This window comes from Podarcis vaucheri (assembly GCF_965113315.1).
Source record: "Podarcis vaucheri genome assembly, chromosome: 10".
In the NCBI taxonomy this organism is placed as follows: Eukaryota; Metazoa; Chordata; class Lepidosauria; order Squamata; family Lacertidae; genus Podarcis; species Podarcis vaucheri.
This window is the reverse complement of record NC_138748.1, coordinates 2,568,286-2,588,848: the sequence shown is the minus strand read 5'-3', so window position 1 is coordinate 2,588,848 and position 20,563 is coordinate 2,568,286. Positions and strand designations below refer to the sequence as shown.

General features: G+C 46.7%; 2 protein-coding genes across 12 annotated transcripts in view; one reads left to right on the top strand and one right to left on the bottom strand.

The window, feature by feature from the left end:
* The window catches only part of DHTKD1 (dehydrogenase E1 and transketolase domain containing 1), a 66,042-nt gene extending 62,406 nt beyond the window's left edge, over window positions 1–3,636 (bottom strand). For 4 of the 6 annotated variants that reach the window (XR_014223993.1, XR_014223994.1, XR_014223995.1 and 1 more), the window contains exon 1: window positions 3,471–3,636. Coding sequence is in view for 1 of the 6 variants with exons in the window: in XM_082240110.1 (XP_082096236.1) it covers window positions 3,471–3,624 (154 nt within the window). In the remaining 5 variants the exon portion in view is untranslated. Of the gene's footprint in view, window positions 1–2,703; window positions 2,738–3,470 lie in introns of those variants that run through there. The other 2 variants (XR_014223996.1, XR_014223997.1) reach the window with 1 other exon arrangement.
* Window positions 3,637–5,738: 2,102 nt separating this feature from the next.
* Window positions 5,739–20,563, top strand: part of UPF2 (UPF2 regulator of nonsense mediated mRNA decay) — a gene marked incomplete at its 3' end in the record, with an annotated part of 68,433 nt that continues 53,608 nt past the window's right edge. For 2 of the 6 annotated variants that reach the window (XM_082240068.1, XM_082240071.1), the window contains exons 1-3: window positions 5,740–5,856; window positions 13,428–13,807; window positions 15,263–16,042. In XM_082240068.1, the coding sequence (XP_082096194.1) occupies window positions 5,794–5,856; window positions 13,428–13,807; window positions 15,263–16,042 (1,223 nt within the window). In that variant the 5' untranslated portion in view covers window positions 5,740–5,793. Of the gene's footprint in view, window positions 5,857–5,986; window positions 6,056–6,561; window positions 6,711–13,427; window positions 13,808–15,262; window positions 16,043–20,563 lie in introns of those variants that run through there. The other 4 variants (XM_082240066.1, XM_082240067.1, XM_082240069.1 and 1 more) reach the window with 4 other exon arrangements.

Here is a 20,563-nt window from a genome sequence, read left to right as displayed (position 1 = left end):
CACAATGTTTAATTATTGCCAAGAACATTCCATAAGAGTAAAAAATGCCATGAGTTTCAAAGTTTTATTTTCAAGTTAATCTGTGTTCTATATAGCACCCTGGGGACGCGGGTGGCGCTGTGGGTAAAAGCCTCAGCGCCTAGGGCTTGCCGATCGAAAGGTCGGCGGTTCGAATCCCCGCGGCGGGGTGCGCTCCCGCTGCTCGGTCCCAGCGCCTGCCAACCTAGCAGTTCGAAAGCACCCCCGGGTGCAAGTAGATAAATAGGTACCGCTTACCAGCGGGAAGGTAAACGGCGTTCCGTGTGCTGCGCTGGCTCACCAGATGCAGCTTTGTCACGCTGGCCACTTGACCCGGAAGTGTCTCCAGACAGCGCTGGCCCCCGGCCTATAGATGTGAGATGGGCGCACAAACCCCAGAGTCTGTCAAGACTGGCCCGCTCGGGCAGGGGTACCTTTACCTTTACCTTTATATAGCACCCTGGTTCTCACACTGTGGGGTGAGATACAAGATCATGGAAGGGTTTGAAACTTAGCAAATATTAGATTAATTGAATTTCTCTTCCTCAGAGGACTCATCATTGATCTATAGTGCAAGTAGCTGCCCATCCACTTATTTGTTCTAAAGCTGTTTCCTCTGCATAGTTTTTGGAAGTTTGGAGATGTCTTGTCTTATCTTACCTCTATTTTTTAAAAGAAGTAGACTTCCGGGTTAGCGCGATCGACTAATGGCGGATTCCCTCCGAGCTCCGGAGGGAATCGGATTGACAGGGGGCTGGGTCTTGCCGTGCCGGCGACACGGGGACCCTAAAAAACCACGGGCACGGAGCCCGTGGACATGGTGACTCGGCTGGCACCGCTAGCGCCCTCCCGACTCGTGAAGGAGCCTTTTTAAAGGCTACGGAACGGGTGCCGGGGAGAGGCATGGTGCTGTGAGTCTTCTGCTTCCCCTGCCGAGCGTAGCCGCATGCCATTTGTCGGAGAGCGCTGACTTTTGACAGCTGTCAAACTAGCTGTCAAAGTTGGGAAAAACTGAAAGCTTAAATTTTAACCGGTTATATTGTTACAAAATATTGAAAGTAAAGAAAGATTGATACAAATAAATCTGACTTTTGGATCGGAAGGGAAAAGAACACAAAGCAACTAGAATCCTCTAGAGGGGATTCTTGGACATTACAAGAATGGAACTAGGTCGGGAAATACGAGCTGACTTGCAAGAGCTTATCTTTCTCGTGGGAAAGCTGTGAGAGACGAGCGAGCGAAGCCATGTTTTGTCTACAAGCCCCACAAAACCGAAGTTAACAGAAAATACACCTATTGAGTTGGTAAGGGACTTGATGCTCAAAACACAGGCAGCCGGACAAGAAAAGAAACCAAAAACTGAAGAGGAGGAAAAGACACCTGCTGAACAGGAGGAGCAGAAAAAAGGGGTGGCTGAAATGCCACAAAAGATAAAAGAGAGCCGGAGACCTGCTAAGGTGAACTCTAATTCGACCAAGGTGAAAGCTGGACCATTTGGGATTTACAATTTCAAGAAGCAGAGTTGGAGCTCCATCTTTAAACAAGTAGGCATGGCTGGAAGAAGCATGGTCAACACTGAGAAGGTACCTTTTCGACCCTGGATGTTTAGCATGAGAGACTTTCAAAGAAGCCGGCTGAAAGGGACTGAGAGAGATTTGAGAGCCTCAGACATAAGGTCACCAGGCTAAAAAGATGGACTAACTGGACTTTGGTTTGGGACTGAAACCGAGGAGAGAAGGGTGGGGGTTTAGAAGTCCAAAGGCGGCCTGATTCTCATTTTGCAGTGTAAAAATTATATGTTTTTTATTATTATAAGCATGGGGAATCCGTGGATGGGAATTAAGGACAATCTTAGGAAAGATATCTTTTTTCTTGTTTTTATATTTCTTGTTTTTTCTTTCATATATGATTAAGGTATATATTTTAAAAAAATGTTGAATAAACTAAACTAAGGATAAGGATAATAATGATAAGGCATAAATTTACTACAGAATCATATCAACAAATCATGGTTAAGCAAATTAACAATTTATGATTAGGTCATTAAGGACAAAAACTTGTTTGAACAAACAACTGGAGTTGGAATATAATAAGGGGAGGCGTGGGGAAGTCATGAAAAGAAGTTATTGAAAATGAGATCTAAAAGGTGGAATCCTTTTGGTTGTTTTTTGTGTTTTTTTTGTTTTTCTGTTTTTTTTGTAACTTTTTGAAACTTTAATAAAGATTATTTATTTAAAAAAAATTTTTTTTAAAGAAGTAAGTAACAAAGAACACTTGGTATGCATTGAGAAAAATAACACCAAAAGCTTGCTTATAAAGTCTCTCCCCCCCCCCCGTATCAGTAATAATGTTGAAGAATCCCCCACCCCACAATCCAAGGGTATCATTTTGGTTCTGTTCGTATTCAAAAGCCTGGGCAGAATTAGTATCCCTTCACTGATCGGTTTGTGCATCTTCATGCACAAGATACATACAGTGGTACCTCGGGTTACATACGCTTCAGGTTACAGACTCCGCTAACCTAGAAATATTACTTCGGGTTAAGAACTTTGCTTCAGGATGAGAACAGAAATCACAAGGCGGAGGTGCAGCGGCAGCGGGAGGCCCCATTAGCCCAAGTGGTGCTTCAGGTTAAGGACAGTTTCAGGTTAAGAACCGACCTCCAGAACGAATTAAGTACTTAACCCGAGGTACTACTGTACATGCTCCCCTGCGGAACAACTGGTCAGGGGAGGGTGGAAAGAGGCAGCTACAGAATACAAGTGGAGCAGAGCTTAAGAAAAGACAGTGTGCTGTGTAGGGAGCGGGTGTGGGAACTGGCAAGAGAGGAAAAGGTCTTGTTACATCATAGCAGGAATGCTGGAAAAATCCCAAGACCAGCTTTGCACCCAGTCCTACCCATGCTTACTGAAAAGTGTGGAAAAACTATTGTAATCAATTGGATTTCCTTCCATGTAACCCTTTTAAAGATCCGCATTCCTATCCTCACTCACCTTTAGGGTAAACTCTATTTTATTTATATTTACTTGTAAAATTATATGCAGGCCACCTTTTGGCGTACGCAGCTTACACAGCATAACCGCTGCAAACTCAGTGGGGTTTACTAATGAGCAGACATGTATAGACACGCACTTGGGGGGCAGAGGAAAGAGGGGGGTCGTCCCGAGACCATGAAAAAGATGCTCTTGGCTAAAAGGCAGGCATATCAAGGGTGGCGCAAACCCCTTTCAAGAGTCTGATCCTGCACAGATCTACTCCGCACCGAGAGCGAGTCCCCGTGGGCCCAGAGGACCTTGCTCCCAGGTGAGGGGACCTTGGAAGGGGGCCTTTGAAGGCTGCCCCCGGGACCCCAGGCGGAGTGGGTCTGGATGGGCTCAGGATGCCTGCGGGCAAAGCCCCCCCTCCCCATATAGCAACGCACGGTCTCCCCCGCCCGCCCGGCGCCCGCCGACCTGCTCTGCTGCGGGAATCGCGCGGCTCCGCGCCGTCGGCGGCTCCGCTCTCCGCCTTGCGGCTCGGCTTGTAGCCGTAGACCCCCCTCTCGGAGCGGTACCAGCGCCGCCGCAGCAGCAGCAGCAGAGGCGCCGGCGCCCGCCGAGACCCCATGCGGGCTCCCAGCGCCGCACAAGCCGCCGCCATCGCCGCCAGGCCCGCTTGCTCGCTCCGCAGCCCAGACAAGCAAGGGGGCGGCCCCGGCCCCCGGCCCCGGTTGGTGGAGCTGCGGCGGGAGGAGCAGGCGGGACCGCCCCCGGGCCCCGCTCGGCCGGGGAAAACACGCCCGGCGCCCGCCTGGGGAAGAGCCGAAAGAGGCCCCCTTTGACAGACCCGTGTCCTGACCAGAGAGGCTCCTTGGAGTGAGGGCGGCGGAGAAGGGGCTTCTCAAAGGCTGTGCCCCTCTGGTGTGGCTGGAGAGGATGGCGAGCGTGGAGGGATGCTTCAAGGACTAGTGAAGAAATGTTTAAATCTTTCAGGATAGTATAGTATAATATAGTATCTATAGAAATATATTCATTCTCAGAATATGGATAGATCTCTCTTCAAAATGAGAGCAAGAGCAATGGCTATTCTATGAAAGATCAGAAAGGAGAAAGGCTTCTTTGGGTTGATGAGGAGATGAGAGCTTGTCTCAAATTAGACCTAATATAAATGAGATTACCTGGCAAAAGCACACACACACCTCGTTGAGTTTGTATACATACTTAAGGTACACATGTAAGAGGTTCATCTATATATTTTGGGAATTATTCATGTTCTTATGTAGCTGCATTTGCTCACACAAATATTACTTCTGAAAATGTGGCTCAAAGAAAATATGTGGTTTATATACACATACAGAAACGGGAAGCCATCTCTGGGCAGGGTTGAAACTAGGCTTTATTTCCCCTGGGTCAAAGACCCAGTTTGGCACCCCTCCATGCACATTTGTGTACACACACACATACATAGGCCGAGACCCTCAATGGCACCCCTCTGGAGACTTTACCCAAGGAAAAAACCTGGCCAGCGCCCCCTCCCCCGGAGGGGAAGCAGTCTCTGGGCATCCATTGCTGTGGATGTAGTGTGCGGTGTACAAAACAGCTCTTCCCCACCACGACCTTTGTACTTTGGAGTCACATATAATCTTTCTGCCTAACCCCATTATATTTGGAATACACGGAAACTCAGACTTGCTACAAGTAGTCATCATCTTTGCTGCTTGTTTTTGTTATTAAGCAGTGAGCATAAAACACTTAATCTCAGGGTTGTGGGTTTGAGCCCCATGTTGGGCAAAAGATTCCTGCATTGCAGGGGGTTGGGCTAGATGACCCTTGGGGTCCCCTCCAACTCTACAATTCAATGATTCTATTATATACAACCTGAGCCTGCAGGGGAGGAGTTCATGGCATCAACACCCCAGAAGGTCTTGCTTCCAGCAGAAGTCAAACATGGCTCTCACTCCCTGGCTCTCGTCCAGCTCTCTCTCACCCCACTCTGGCCATTGCACTTCTCACTACCAGCCAGGTGAGTAGTGGCATGTGGTCAGGGAGCTAGAGGCTAGTCCCCTAAATGTTCTCGGTAAATTATAGTATTAAAGCCTGGTGCCTCCTTCCCAAACCTGGGAAGCCTCTGCCGGGCTTAGGGAGGGAGGTGCGCGTGGTGTCCTCATCCCATCGCCCTCGCAAGCTGCTGCCTCCCTTCAAAAAAGTTCACTGCACAGCACTGCTGGTGAGGGATGCAGGGGTGGGACTGCCCATTGGTCCTTTCTTTGTCATACTAAGACATTTTGCTGCCTGAGGTGAAGAACAAGAGGAGGCTCCCCGCCTCCCCACATACAAAAGTCAACTGGACGGGGAATGTGAGCGGACACTGTCCTCCACCATATCTGAGGAGAGCAGGTTTGGTTAAGGGATATAGCTAAACTAGCTATACATTTTTGCAGCGTGCATTACTTACTACTTGCGTCTCAAGAAAGAGAAGCAAATTTCGCTATGTTTTGGAGGAGAGCGCGTGCACGCTTACGCCCGAGGCGCGCTCCCTGGGACGCGGCACCTCGGACTCGGGGAACCGTCGGCTCTGGGCCCGAGTTCCCCAGGGAGCAAAATAGCGCATGCACCGCCTCGCTTTCAAAAGCTTGGGCGGAGGAGGCTTCTTAGCTCCACCCCTCCTCCTCCCCCGCCCTCCGGAGAGGCCCCGCCCCTCGGGCACTTCCGCCTTCCCCTGGTAACCAAAGCACGGGGTTGCCCCGCTCTCCCCTCTCCGTCCCAAGGACCCCGCCAGCCAGAGCTGTCCTGGGCGATGCCTGGCAAGCGTCTGCCCCTGTTCTCAGCAGCCCGTCCCGGGAAGGGACCGCGTCCGCCGGTAGGTGAACCCTCAGACCAATCTTTCCCATCACCCTTCACCCCGGACCGAAAGGCGGGTGGCGGCGGGGTTGCTTCCGAGCAGGCGACGCCGAGGGCAGCCTGGGGGGCGGGGTCCTCGTTTGCGGGGGGGGAGAAGAAGAAGAGGCTGGCGGAGCTGGAGCTGCAGAAGCTGGAACCGATGTTTACAGCGGGCCGAGGTAACCGCCCCTTCACCGTCCTCCGTCGGGGGAGATGGAGGGGGCGGGGGGCTGCTCGGGGGGGGGGTGCGTCGAGATGGGGAGCCCCGGGCGGGACGGGCCTGGTCGGGGCGCCCGAGGACGGAGCCCTCCGCGGGGCGGGCGGGGAGGCGAGGCCTCTGCCGCGCGGGGGGGCGGCCGGCAAGGCGGCGCTTCTGGCTTCCTGCGGCGGCATCTTCACCTGCGCGCGCGGGGGGGGGGGGTCCCGCTGCCTGAAAGTGACAGGTGTGGGGAAGGCGACCAGGAGGGCGGGGTGTGGAATGGCGCCCCCTCTCTCGAGTCGGTCTCCTTTTAAATTAATAGTAGTAATAATAATAGTAAAAATGTGTTAAAGAAGGTATTATCTGAATAAGAACGAAAGCGGAGAGAAAAGGAGACGCGGAGGCCTCTCTCCCAGGAAGTGGCGGAGCCTCCCCGGGGAGCTCCGTGGAAGAAGAGGTCTTTGAGGGAGCCGAGCCGCCGCGCGGGGACGGGGCAGGACGAACGTTATTGCCTTGTTTACTTGAAAGGAAAGGCCGGCCTTTCCATACTCGGGGAGGTTGCCCATGTCTGCAGACAGCCCGGCTGCTTCAGTCCTTGGCCGCTTCCGTTGCCAGTAGCCCTGCCATTCTGGAAGGTGAGCGGACCAAGATGCTCCCAGTGGTTGTGATGCTTCCCAGGGTGTGAAGTGGCGAGTGACAAAAGCTCATCTGGGGGGGGGCAGAAGTTTTGCACTTTGCCAAAGTTCTGTGTTCTCTTCTTCAGCTCTTGCTTGTTCTTAGGCTTGTCTAAAGCTGTCAAAAGCTTGGTCTAATTATTATTATTATTATTATTATTATTATTATTATTACAGAATTCTTCTCAATACTCTATTCCTTGCTGTTCTGAAATAAATCTGTATGGCAAGCTGCTCTCTTCCTTGCTGTTTTGCCCATGGGCTCTCCCTTCACTTTCTCTTTCCAATAGCTTTAAATAGTTAACTCAAACATGTATAGTGCCATTCCTTCTTTCAGGTGTTTTCTGAAGCAATTCATTGTGATTTAGGATTAATAGTGTCCACAATTCACAACAGTTTAGGATTGTTCTAAATTTAGGATTTTACTTACAAGCATGGTTCAACTATTCTTTGTTTTGCTTTTAGTTCTTCACAAAGCAGCAGTTCTGGGCATGCGCACAGACTGAACACAGTAGGACTTAAAGCATTGTTTAAATATACATAATATCAGGCTGCTGTAGTTTGCTGATCTGTGATATTATCTCTGCCAGTTGTTTCAGTAAGTTAAGTGACAAAGATAATGGAATTAGAATGTGCATGTAGACTTTCTTGTCTACTGTGACGTGGTAAGCAACAGTGCAGTGTATGAGAGAGGTTGGGAAAGTTAGTGACACATTGCTTATTCTCAAAAAGCATGTACTTGTATTTAGTATGCTTTAATATGGCTTACTAGGAACCATGCGGGATTGCTGCTGTTGGGTCTCATGTACTTTATACCCTAGTGACAGTGTCTAAGTATGTACACAGCATTATGACCTGAAAGAAGAATTTTCATAGGATCATAGGGCTGTAAGGGATCTAAAGAGCATTCAGTCTGAACACTTGCCCCTAAGACAGGAAGCTCCTTTTACATATCTTGGGTTAGTTATTTGGTGTGTGTTTTTTTAAACCACTTTGGTCAAATATTGAAAACAATTTGTTAGAATTCTTACAGAATTCTACAGACCTGTGCTTACTACAGCCCCTACCATTACCTGGGTGTTATAAGGGAATTAACAAATGGAATTAACAAATGTAATCAGTTGTTAAAGTTATTGATGTTATGCAAATGTGTTCATACTTCTACCCCTAAACCACAGTAAATAGTGTAGCTGTTGAACTTTTTGAAAATGGCATCAAACAAACAAAACATATGTAGTAACAAGATAAAATTCAGTTTTACACTGCTGAGTAGAGAGCAGGATGTCCCTACTCTTGAATGAAATTGCATATTTGGGAGTAATGGTCCATGTTTTCTACAGCTCCACATACCTTTTGTCTATCTTGTATCAGAGGATGTGAAAATGCTATTTAAAAGGTAGGACCTCTACTTACACTTGTTTGTGGCTTGACAGGATATTTGACATAGTCAAATAAAAGGCAATCAATAGACCAACACCAGCCTGTCCACGTCACATGCAGATTAATCCATCTCATCCATATTACTGTGCCACAAGCAGAGAGCAGAGGCACCCATATATATATATATATCTCTACATCTATATATCTATCTGTATATATATCTATATATCTGTTTGCCCCAGGACATATTTTTATAGAAAGGAAGGATAGAAATGCTGAAAATATATGCATATCTGAGGAGTCTATGAGGTTTGAGGAATTACTAGGTAAAGTAATGTTCATGGCTCAGTTTAGTGAGCCAGGATATATATTTTAGGGAAAGACATGCATTCATTCTGCCCCCTCCTTACAGTAGGGGGAAGATATTGAGGAAGAAATTTTGAAAGCTCATACAAAAAAGTCTTTTGTATTTAAAAATAATCCAGGAATCTAAAAAGTGTACAAAAATACTTTAGATGTAGTGTTTCTGAGCTGTTTGAATAATGAAACTTGACAGTACATACGTTGATGAAAGGTTTCAGAAGATGTTCTCAGTTGATCTTTAGCTAGCACAACTTAATTTCCTTGCAGGGCTCAACTTCTGCTATGTTTTCATTGTCTTCCTTCCTTGCATGCAAGTAAATAGTACACATTTCTTTGCCAGACTATGGAAAATCACTCTACGTGTGTGTGTTGTGGGAAAGAGCTTCTTGGTAATTAGCCATTAGATTCTTTTTTATCCATCAGACTTCCTTTAGTTTGATTGTGTTCCAATATTACTCAAGGACAGGCAGCACCTGAGATTTGTCCACAAAAGAAATGAATATGCATTGCTTTGAGGACAATTGCTGTTGTGCTGTAACTTAAAATACTGCACTGTAATTAACAGTGGTTTCAGAATTTTTTTAAGTGGTGTTGGTTTTAACCTGGTAATTCTTTAATCGAAAAACAAGCTTTTAACAGAAGTTATGTTACAGTTCATTTCTTTTCTAGATTTTCATATGCTTTCATTTGTGAACTTCAGTTTATCACCTAGTGATCAGCTTTGCTGGGAACTTGAAGTTTTGTTTGTAAAACTTTCTATCAGGATCTCCATAAAGGGGTGGCTTATTGATATAAAATGGACCAGATCAGGCCTGCACAACTATTTCAAGTGACGTGTGCACATAAATATGCATGCTTCCTACTGATAGTCACCTGAAGAGAATTAATTACAAATTTGATTTTAGGTCAGATGAATATTGTAACCATTCCAGTTCTTAAATTTTGGGCTATTACTATCTTCATTCATCATACTGCTAATTTTATGAAGCAATCCATTTTAAAAGTTGAAAACTTTCGATAGAGAAATAAAATAGTGGAACTCTTTTGGACAACATTTCAACCCATATCACTGCCTAGGACTAGGTATATAAAGCTTGGTTGTCAAAGAGTAAAGTACGAATGGGGAGAAAGCATTTATTAGAGGTCATGGAATGGGAATCGTTTTTGAAAAGATGGATGTGAATGCAGCTTTAAGTATAGTGCTTTTGTTTTGCACTAATAATACAGTGGTGCCTCGCAAGACGAAATTAATTCGTTCCGCAAGTCTCTTCGTCTTGCGGTTTTTTCGTCTTGCGATGCATGGTTTCCCATAGGAATGCATTGAAAATCAATTAATGCGTTCCTAGGGAAACCGCCTTCAGACCAGGTCCGGGGACAGTCTGTCCCCGGACCTCTTCTGAAGGCTGGTGGGGGGGGGGACAAGGGCTTTTCTTCCCACCCCCAGCATTTTAAAAAACCCCGGGACAGCGGAGGACTTCTCCGCTGTCCGGGGCGATCTTAAAATGCTGGCGGGCGGCATTTTAAAATCGCCCCGGACAGCGGAGGACTTCTCCGCTGTCCGGGGCGATTTAAAAGCCCCTTGGAAGGCAGGCAGGGGGGACAAAGACTTTCGCCCCCTGCCCGCCTTCAGAAGGTGTTCCCGCCCCCCGCCCCACTTCGGAACAGCTTTCCGAAGTGGGGCGGCTGGGGCAGGCGTCCCCGCCCCCCGCCCCACTTCGGAACAGCTTTCCGAAGTGGGGCGGCTGGGGCAGGCGTCCCCGCCCCCCCTCCCCACTTCGGAACAGCTTTCCGAAGTGGGGCGGCTGGGGCAGGCGTCCCCGCCCCCCCTCCCCACTTCGGAACAGCTTTCCGAAGTGGGGCGGCTGGGGCAGGCGTTCCCGCCCCCCCTCCCCACTTCGGAACAGCTTTCCGAAGTGGGGCGGCTGGGGCAGGCGTCCCCGCCCCCCCTCCCCACTTCGGAAAAGCTTTCCGAAGTGGGGCGGCTGGGGCAGGCGTCCCCGCCCCCCTCCCCACTTCGGAAAAGCTTTCCGAAGTGGGGCGGCTGGGTCAGGCGTCCCCGCCCCCCCTCCCCACTTCGGAAAAGCTTTCCGAAGTGGGGCGGCTGGGTCAGGCGTCCCCGCCCCCCCTCCCCACTTCGGAAAAGCTTTCCGAAGTGGGGCGGCTGGGGCAGGTGTCCCCGCCCCCCCTCCCCACTTCGGAACAGCTTTCCGAAGTGGGGCGGCTGGGGCAGGTGTTCCCGCCCCCCCTCCCCACTTCGGAACAGCGTTCCGAAGTGGGGCGGCTGGGGCAGCTGTTCCCGCCCCCCCCTTCGGAACAGCGTTTTAAAATGCTGGGGGTCGGGAGCGAAGCGCTGCCGACCCCCAGCATTTTAAAATCTCCCCGCGTCCCGGGGAGGTTTTAAAAAGCTGGGGGTCGGGAGCGAAGCGCTGCCGAACCCCAGCATTTTAAAACCTTCCCGGGACGCGGGGAGATTTTAAAATGCTGGGGGTCGGCAGCGAACGCTTCGCTCCCGACCCCCAGCATTTTAAAACCTCCCCGGGACGCGGGGAGATTTTAAAATGCTGGGGGTCGGCAGCGAACGCTTCGCTCCTGACCCCCAGCATTTTAAAATCTCCCCGGGACAGAGACTTCTCTCCTGTCCCTTGGAGATTTTAAAATGCTGGGGGTCGGCAGCGAACGCTTCGCTCCCGCCCGCCAGCATTTTAAGATCGCCCGGGGCAGGCGGGGGGAAGGCAGGCGGGGGGGGAGCAAAGACTTTTGCCCCCCGCCGGCCTTCAGAAGAGGTCCTCTTCTGAAGGCCGGCTGTGGGCGAAAGTCTTTGCTCCCGACCGCCAGCATTTCCCTATGGGCTTTCGTCTTGCGATGCAAGCCCATAGGGAAATTCGTCTTGCGAAGCGCCTCCAAAACAGAAAACCCTTTCGTCTTGCGGGTTTTCCGTCTTGCGAGGCATTCGTCTTGCGGGGTACCACTGTACATCAATTTCAGGGTGAATATACAAGGGCTATTGTTTCATGCTTTCTATCTGGGTTGGGATGAAATGGGTCTTGAGCTGAGTAAAAAGCCCTGGGTGCAAAAGAAACAGCCAAGGTGAGCAGAAGTAGTTAGTTCTACTCCAAAGTTATTTGTGTACACTGTCGTAACAGCAGTAGAGTACTACTACTGCTTCTTCTTCGGTGTTAAATTACAACTGATCATGTGTTATAAATGCTGTAGGAGTGTTAATGTTGCATTGGCTAGAAGATGTTCAGTAGTAGATCCATCAATGAAGTAGTGTAAATGCTTAAAAAAAACTGATGTGGTAATTCTCACTGTTTTTCAGGTATGCTTAGGAGTAGACAGAGATTTGGAATGTTAACTAATGGAGTGCAAAACTGACTGTAATACTTGTTTTTATCAAACAATTATTAGGTGGTAAATATCCTGTTTGTTGTCTAGTAGTAACAACTAACTGATGTAGTCTTGGGTTTTTTCTTCTAGATTTTAATGGTGAACATACGTTTTAATGCGTGTGCTGTAAGAATTCAGAGCTTAGTTTTGAAGGCAGTTCAGTGTGCATTTTATTGGAATGTTGTGGTTTTAACCTATCTAATAATGAATTCCTCATTTTAAAGAATCTTAAAGAGCTAGTATTTGTAGGAGTGGAATAAGAAAGTTCTATCAAAAATAGTTAGCAACTGTATCCCTCCTCCCAACAAAGAAGATGGTGCACCAGTCTAATGCATTTACTTAAACTTCCTTAATTGTTTGCAGGTTTTGTTCTTTAATTGTCTCAGTGTGCAGCTTTGAATTAGAGGATTCAATACACTACTGTAAAGGTGTACATAATACTCAGACGTGCATGATGATTTGTTTAACTCGGAGGAGCTTATCAGGTCCATACAATGAGTTTGTAAGTTCCATAGCTTATTTGCTTGAAAGGAATTATGTGTATTTTCACGAATGTGCTAGAAAATAAGTTATAGTTGTGTGTAAAGTTGTCAGTCCTTGAACAATAGATCACTATTGGTCTACTACGAGTATATTACCCAAAATTTCCTTCTCTAATGATAAACCACTTATAAGCAGATATTTTGAAAATGTTTTCAAGCAAGCAACTTTTTTGCTTATTTTATTTAATTGAAGTAACTTGGTTATAGTCAGGCATATAGAAAAAGCAATTGCTGGTATGCTATTGTAGTTCCTTTTGTTAAGCTGCTGTGACTTTAGTCCTCTGATTGTGACACTTGGTTAAAAAAAGGCAATCCAGTGTATATTATTGAGAGTGGAATTAACTGTTACGGGAGACAGGGGCTTCCAGTGGACACAGTATCCTCATTTCAAGGCCTACCTTCCCCAGCAAGTAGAAAACTTCCTCTAGGTCATGGTTCTGTATTTTTCTTCACCACCAGAAGCCGGTGATGACAAACGGGAAGTCAAAACTCAAGATGCCACCATATGTAAGGGAAGGAATATAATTTATTACAGGAGTTTGTTTCTGGTGGTAGCTCGATGTTCTGCCCTCAGCTGTTCATGGTTTTGCTATTGTGTCAGAGGCCCCAAAACCCTGAGCTGAGTTGAGATGACTACTTTAGACGGCAGATTGGGGGTGTAAACTGTAGAGTGAGAAAGGGATGGACTCAATTCTCATTTCAGTGGGATTTGTGTAGAAGAACTTTCTGTAGATTGTACCTCATGTTAATTAGTGAGAAGAAGGATACCATTTGGATTTACTTTATCGGTTATCAAAATGTCTTGGGCTGCTTCTGTTATGTACTGTGGGCTGAAGGAAGGCATTTGTGCATTTAGCAGTACTTATCACCTTCCACTAATAATCAAGCCAGTTTGACAGCACATAGCTCTGGAAAAAATATCCATTCGTAGTTTAGAAACAACATTTTGAGGCCTTGATTATTAACTTGTGAATTCAATGACAATGTGTTGTTAATAATCTTTCAGATCTGCCTGGGTAACATAATGCCAGCAGAGCGTAAGAAGTCGGCAAGCATGGAAGAAAAAGAAACATCATTAAGTAATAAAGATAAGGAGTTCAACGAGAGGCGGTCAGGTAGCAGCCGGGACAAACCCAAAGAGGATGTCAGGCTTGGCATGAAGAGAGAAATGTTAAAACCACCTGAAGATAAAAAGAAAAAACTGGAGGAGGAGAAACGGAAAAAAGAAGACAAGGAGCGGAAGAAAAAAGATGATGAGAAGATAAAATCTGAAGAAGAGCAGAAGAAGAAAGAGGAGGAAGAAAAGCAAAAACTTGAAGAAGAGGAGAGAAAAAAGCAGGAAGAAGAAGTAAAGCGACAACAAGAAGAGGCAGCTGCCCAGCTGAAGTAAGACTTTATTATTTATTTGCTGCTAGTACCTAGGTTTTCACACTCTATAAGAGAGGGTGCTGGGACACAGATGGGGAAGCACAGGGAGCTAAGGATTGGGTGGGTTGAATAGCTCCATGGAAATTGTAAGGGAAGTTGCTCCATTTGAAAGAAGAGCTGCGTTTTCCCCTTGTGCAGAAGAAATGCTACTAGGTTGTTGGGCTATGGAAGTACAATACAAATAGACAAGCCCCACTTCAAAAAGCTTAAGAAATACTGATGCCTAGGAACCCAATATAACTAGTTCTGTGCACCCAAGGTAGCTTTCTCCTTGTGTTCCTCAAACTACAGATCTATTTTCCCACATCATAAGCCACTCTTGGAGCTTAGTAGACTTTGCTAAGTGGTTTGTGATATGGGAGGTTTGCTGGTCAAATACAGTAGGAAATCCCACTGGAAATGCCCAACAGAGCTCTTTAGATGCTGGCCTGAGTATTCGTGGAAAATTTCTGACTGACAAGCTACTTCATTTTCAAAGGGTTGCTGGTTAGAAGCATCACTTCATTACAGTGGTACCTCTGGTTGTGAACAAGATCCGTTCCAGAGGCCCGTTTGCAACATGAGTAGAACGCAACCCGCGTCTGCGCATGCACGGGTCGCGATTCACCGCTTCTGCACATGTGCACGACATCATTTTGCATGTCTGTGAATGCGCGAGCAGTGAAACCCGGAAATAACCCTTTCCGGTACTTGCGGGTTGCCGCGGGACGCAACCTGAAAACGCTCAACCTGAAGCAAACTTAATATGAGGTATGACTGTATAACAATAATGTCATTTTAAAATGTTGCAGTACAGATATAAGGAAAAAATAAAGCAAGATTACTTGTTTAATGAATTTTGCAATTCATTAGGAAATTCTTTTATCTGCACTTTACTGCTTTAAAATTAGTGCTATCAGCAGACTGAATAAATTTGTTGATTACTCAGACTAGTTCTGATTTAAATTTGCATATACTGAAAGCATTTTTAATAACAAAAAACATACTCTTAGAGAGTGAATGTATATGTTGCAGCTGGCACCATCTTAGTGAAACGGTCCCTTGCGAGAGTGAAAGAGGAAAGAGGAAATTTTCTAAGATGGCACCTGCCATCTGTAATCTTCACACATTCTTGGGTGAAATCCAGTGCTGCGTCCACTTGACCAACAGGCGTTCACCCTCCTCGTCTCTCCCCTGCAACTGTCCAAGTCCACCCAAACCTCCTCTAGAGGGTACCCTAAACTTCCAGAGCAGATTTTGGGAGGGCGGGTAGGAGAGGAAGATGAAGTCTGTTTTGTTGCCACAAAAACGTCATTTATTGCAACCTTTAAATAAAAATATGTTGCTCTGTTAATTAGACTTGCCTTTTTAGTCTATTACAATGTTTAAAATTTCAGCCCTACTTAAACACAATATTCTTCATATTCTGTTTAGAGAGAAAGAAGAAGCCCATCAGCTCCACCAAGAAGCTTGGGAGCGCCACCAAGCAAGAAAGGAACTCCGAAGTAAAAACCAGAATGCATCAGACAGCCGCCCTGAAGAGAACTTCTTTAGCAGGCTGGATTCAAGTCTCAAGAAGAACACTGCCTTTGTTAAGAAGTTAAAAACTATCACAGAACAGCAGAGAGACTCCTTGTCCCATGACTTTAATGGCCTCAATTTAAGCAAGTACATTGCAGAGGCTGTTGCTTCTATAGTGGAAGCAAAACTGAAAATATCAGATGTGAATTGCGCTGTGCACTTGTGTTCTCTGTTCCATCAACGTTATGCTGATTTTGCTCCATCACTACTTCAAGTCTGGAAGAAACATTTTGAAGCCAGGAAAGAAGAGAAGACATCCAACATTACTAAACTAAGAACAGACTTGCGGTTTATTGCAGAATTGACAATAGTTGGGATTTTCACTGATAAGGAAGGCTTGTCTTTAATCTATGAACAAGTAAAAAACATTATTAATGCTGATCGCGAATCCCACACCCATGTCTCAGTGGTTATTAGCTTTTGTCGGCACTGTGGAGATGACATTGCTGGATTGGTACCAAGGAAGGTTAAAAGTGCATCAGATAAATTTAACTTGAGTTTTCCTCCCAGTGAAATCATTAGCCCAGAAAAACAACAGCCTTTCCAAAATCTGCTGAAAGAGTACTTTACATCTTTGACCAAACATCTGAAAAGGGACCACAGGGAACTGCAAAATATTGAAAGACAAAACAGGTAATATTTTAAATGCTCTTAAATGAATTGACAGGTTTCTAATACTTGCTAGAGTTTCAAAATGGATTGGGTAAAACTTTTTTACACCCCAAGAGACCACAAAGTATAATTTCATGCTTTGAGGTTTGAATTGAGAAATGGACTAACATTACAATCCTACATGTCAGAAGCAAGACCCAGTAAGTTCAGTGGGGCTTACTCCCAGGTAAATTCTCAGTAGATCCACTGAAATTAATGTGCCCAAAGTCATGTCTGTTAATTTAAATGGGTCTACTCTGAGTATGATGTTGGATGCAACCCTTAGTCTTATAACCATCTTGTAGGTTTAACAGTGTCTTCTGCCTCTGATTTGGAATTATTCACATTGTAATTTAGGAATGTGCTAGCTTTTTTTAAAAAAAAAAAATCCCTAGCAACTTCTGTTTTTCCATGTGGATGCACTCTAGTTTACAATATTAAGTATTTTACAGCCTCCTAAATTTCATTGTGCCTGCTTTCTCACCGCTGGTCCCGCCGCTGCCACCCGCCTCTCACAGGGGCAGGCACAGGAGGTCGGTTGGGAGAGGCGCTGCGCTCAACTGCGGCTCCTATGCCTGCTCTTGTGAGCGGCAGAGGCAGCAGGGATGAGTGGCCCGAAAGCAGCCCTTTTGGGCTGCTTTTTTTCCTCTACCGCTGCCGCCACCACCAGGTTTGTGGTGTGGTGAACCGGCTTATACTTGAGTCAATAAGTTATCCCAGTTTTTTTGTGCTAAAATTAGGTGCCACGGCTTATATTCGGGTCGGCTTATACTCGAGTACATATGGTAGTTAGATATCGCCCTGCATTCCTTAAGAATTGTTTGCAGATTTGTATAGAAGAGAAGTGGATGGGGTAAGTGTGGGATAGGGCCACATAAATTTAGGGAAATGGGGCATTGAGAAAGGTAAGGGAAGTTATGTGTAACCAGAGAAGCAAGATACAATATCACATAGAATCATAGAATCCTAGAGTTGGAAGAGACCACAAGGGCCATCGAGTCCAACCCCCTGCTAAGCAGGAAACACCATCAGAGCACTCCTGACATATGGTTGTCAAGCCTCTGCTTAAAGACCTCCAAAGTAGGAGACTCCACCACACACCTTGGCAGCAAATTCCACTGTCGAACAGCTCTTACTGTCAGGAAGGTCTTCCTAATGTTTAGGTGGAATCTTCTTTTTTGTAGTTTGGATCCATTGCTCTGTGTCCATAAGTATGTGTATGGATGTTTAATTCTGCAGGAATGGTAAATCCATGTGTGTGATGGCTCATTCCAACACCTGTGTTTCCTGACTTGCCCCACCTCGACTATTTCATTATCTTCCTCTTGTGCATTACATTTAATGAATAAAATAGAGTTTTTAAATTGCTAACTTTGAAGCTATTACTTTAAGAGTACAGGTTCCCCATTGGCATGAAAGAACATTTCCCTCCCCCCTCAGATGATACATCCAGTTTGTAATTTTGTGGATAGCTTTGGGTGTATTGCCAGCATAGGTCTGCAAATAGTCTTGATCAAAATATTGAGGTGCACCTGCAAACTCTGGACTCATTGCACTGAAAGAACTTGCTCTTCTGCAACATTTCTCTGAATGAGCAGTTCTGTATTGGCATCTGTCTGTCTCGAGAGACAATGAAGCAGTGCGCCTTTGGGGGTGAAGTCAAGCTGTTGAAAAGTTGTGGCGACTGCTGTGGCTGTGGAGACTGTTCTGGTAGAGACATGCTCATTTGCAGCTGGGGCAGATGAAAGCATCCAGGTGTGCTGCTGCAGGTGCACCATAGCGTTTGTTCTCTCTGTTTGTTCTCCCATAGGTCATTTCTCCTTTGGTCACTACTATGGACACATGACTTGTCTGCCTGTCTCCAGGCACTGTGGTTGTCTGCAAGGGATTCCCACATGGCAGGGTTGGTGCTGCCAACCTTCATGTCATGTTTGCAGACATCTTTGTAACACAGAGTTGGTCTGCCGACGGGCCTGGTGCTTAAAACTAGCTCCCTGCAGAGCACGTCCTTGGGCATCCTGCCACCTTCCAGTCTGTGGACATGACCAAGCCAGTGTAGATGTCCCTGAGACAGGAGTGTGAACACACTGAGAATGTTGCTTAGGAGAGCACATCTTTCTTTGGAATTTTGTCCTGCCATGTGATATCCCAAATTCTCCTGATGCAGCACATTTGGAAGGTGTTAAGGTGTTGCTCCTGACAGTTATAAGTTGCTCACGACTCCCTTCTAGAAATCAATGTGTTCAGCACACAAGCCTGGTAGACCTTCACCTTAGTACTGGACGTTAGCATCACATTCTTCCATACCATTTTGGAGAGGCGACCCATTGTCATAGCTGCCTTGCCAATACGCTTGTTCAGCTCAGCATTGATTTAGAGATTGCTGGTTACGGTGGCTGACCATAAGGCCTTTGTCAGGTCTATGAAGGTGCTTCTGCTGTTGGCATTTCTGCTGCAGGTGGTTCAGTGAGACAATGACATCTACTGTTGAGCTCTGAGCTCTAAAGTCACATTGTGACTAGGGCTTGACCCTCCAGCAAGTGACTATAATATGTTGTGAACTACATGGGCGAAGGCTTTCCGCACGTTACTCAGCAGAGAGATCCCACAGTAGTTGTTGCTTTTGTTCTTGCTGGAGTCACACATGTCTTGTGGCATGGATCCTTGCTCCCATCACTGCAAGAGGAGGCTGTGGAGGTAAGTATTTAATGAGGAAAGTATTTAAGCTGGCTTTCAGCACTTCTGTTGGGGTTCTATCCTGTCCTGGGGCTTTACCACATGCCTGAGAGTTGATAGCATCCTACAACTCGTCAAGGGAGGGAGGAACATCCCGCTCTTCCAAGACAGGCAGAATCTGGATACTTTTAATTGCAGAGCCCATGTTTTCCTGCAAGTACTATTATTGATAGTGTTCTGCCCATTGCTTCATTTGCTTGCTGTGATCTGTGATGATATCTTCTGACAAGGTTTTCAGCGGTGCAGTTTTCTTGATTGTTGGTCCAAAGGCTTTCTTCATGCCTTCGTACATTTTGTGAGTGTTCCAGTGTCAGCAGCGAGTTGGATGCTGTGGCACAGCTTTAGCCAGTAGTCATTGGCACATCATCTACCAATCTGCTGGGCATCACTTCTTGTCTTTCTCATTGTAGAAAGTGTCTTTTCACAAGGAACATGCTTGTAGTTCAGGAGAGCCTCACACTTTGCAGCAATAACAGGTTCCATGTCCTTTATGCTGGCCTCAGACCAGTCAAGGGTCTGTTGCTCTCTCTTGCCAAGGAAGACCTAGGTGTGCTGTAAATTTCTCGCTGTTGTGGTTCCACCTTGCTTTGACACTATTTCTGGGGCAGTTCAGTAGAGCTTGTTTAACAGAATCAGAGAAGCGGACACAAAGTTCAGGTATGACTGTTCTAGCACTGTTGATTTGAGGGCCACACTTAATGCTTTGCAATATAGGCCTCCTAGGGACACGGGTGGCGCTGTGGGTAAAACCTCAGTGCCTAGGACTTGCTGATCGCATGGTCGGCGGTTCGATTCCCCGCGGCGGGGTGCACTCCCGTCATTCGGTCCCAGCGCCTGCCAACCTAGCAGTTCGAAAGCACCTCCGGGTGCAAGTAGATAAATAGGGACCACTTACCAGCGGGAAGGTAAACAGCATTCCGTGTGCTGCGCTGGCTCGCCAGATGCAGCTTGTCACGCTGGCCACATGACCCGGAAGTGTCTGCCGACAGCGCTGGCTCCCGGCCTATGGAGTGAGATGAGCGCACAACCCTAGAGTCTGGCAAGGAGTGCTCTGATGTCAGGAGTGCTCTGATGGTGTTTCCTGCTTGGCAGGGGGTTGGACTCGATGGCCCTCGTGGTCTATTCCAACTCTATGATTCTATTCTATGATTCTAAGACTGGCCCGTACGGGCAGGGGTACCTTTACCTTTACCTTTTAATATAGGCCTTCTTTGGCTGGAGAGGGATCTTGCTCACTACCAGGGACTGATCCATGTTGCAATTGGCTCTGTGGTAGCTCTGTGTGACACGGAGTGTGTGACACCGATCGCTTGGTGACAATCAAGTCCAGTTGGTGCCAGTGGCCTGACCTTGGATGTCTCCAGGACACGAAGTGTTTTGCCTTGGTAGTGAAGAACATGTTTGTGATGCAGAGGTTGTGATATGAGCACAGCTCAAGCAGACTTTGTCCGTTCTCGTTCATGCTGCCAATACCAAAGTAGCCTATGCAGTTGTCACATGTGTGATTATCTTTCCCATGGCATTGAAATATCCCAGCAGGAATAGGTGTTCACAATCTGGGACCCTCCTGACAGCCTGGTCTAGTTCCTCATAGAACTGGTCTTTGGTTTGTAAGGCTAAGGAATAACTTCCTACACAAATCCGGAGTGGAGTCCCTGAGGCAGTTGGATTGTGTCCTGTATGCCTCTTTCCAACAACTCCTGAATCCAAGCTGGTGCCAGGCATATTGCTCTGCTTTTTTCTGGACCACATCAGCAACAGCCCAGG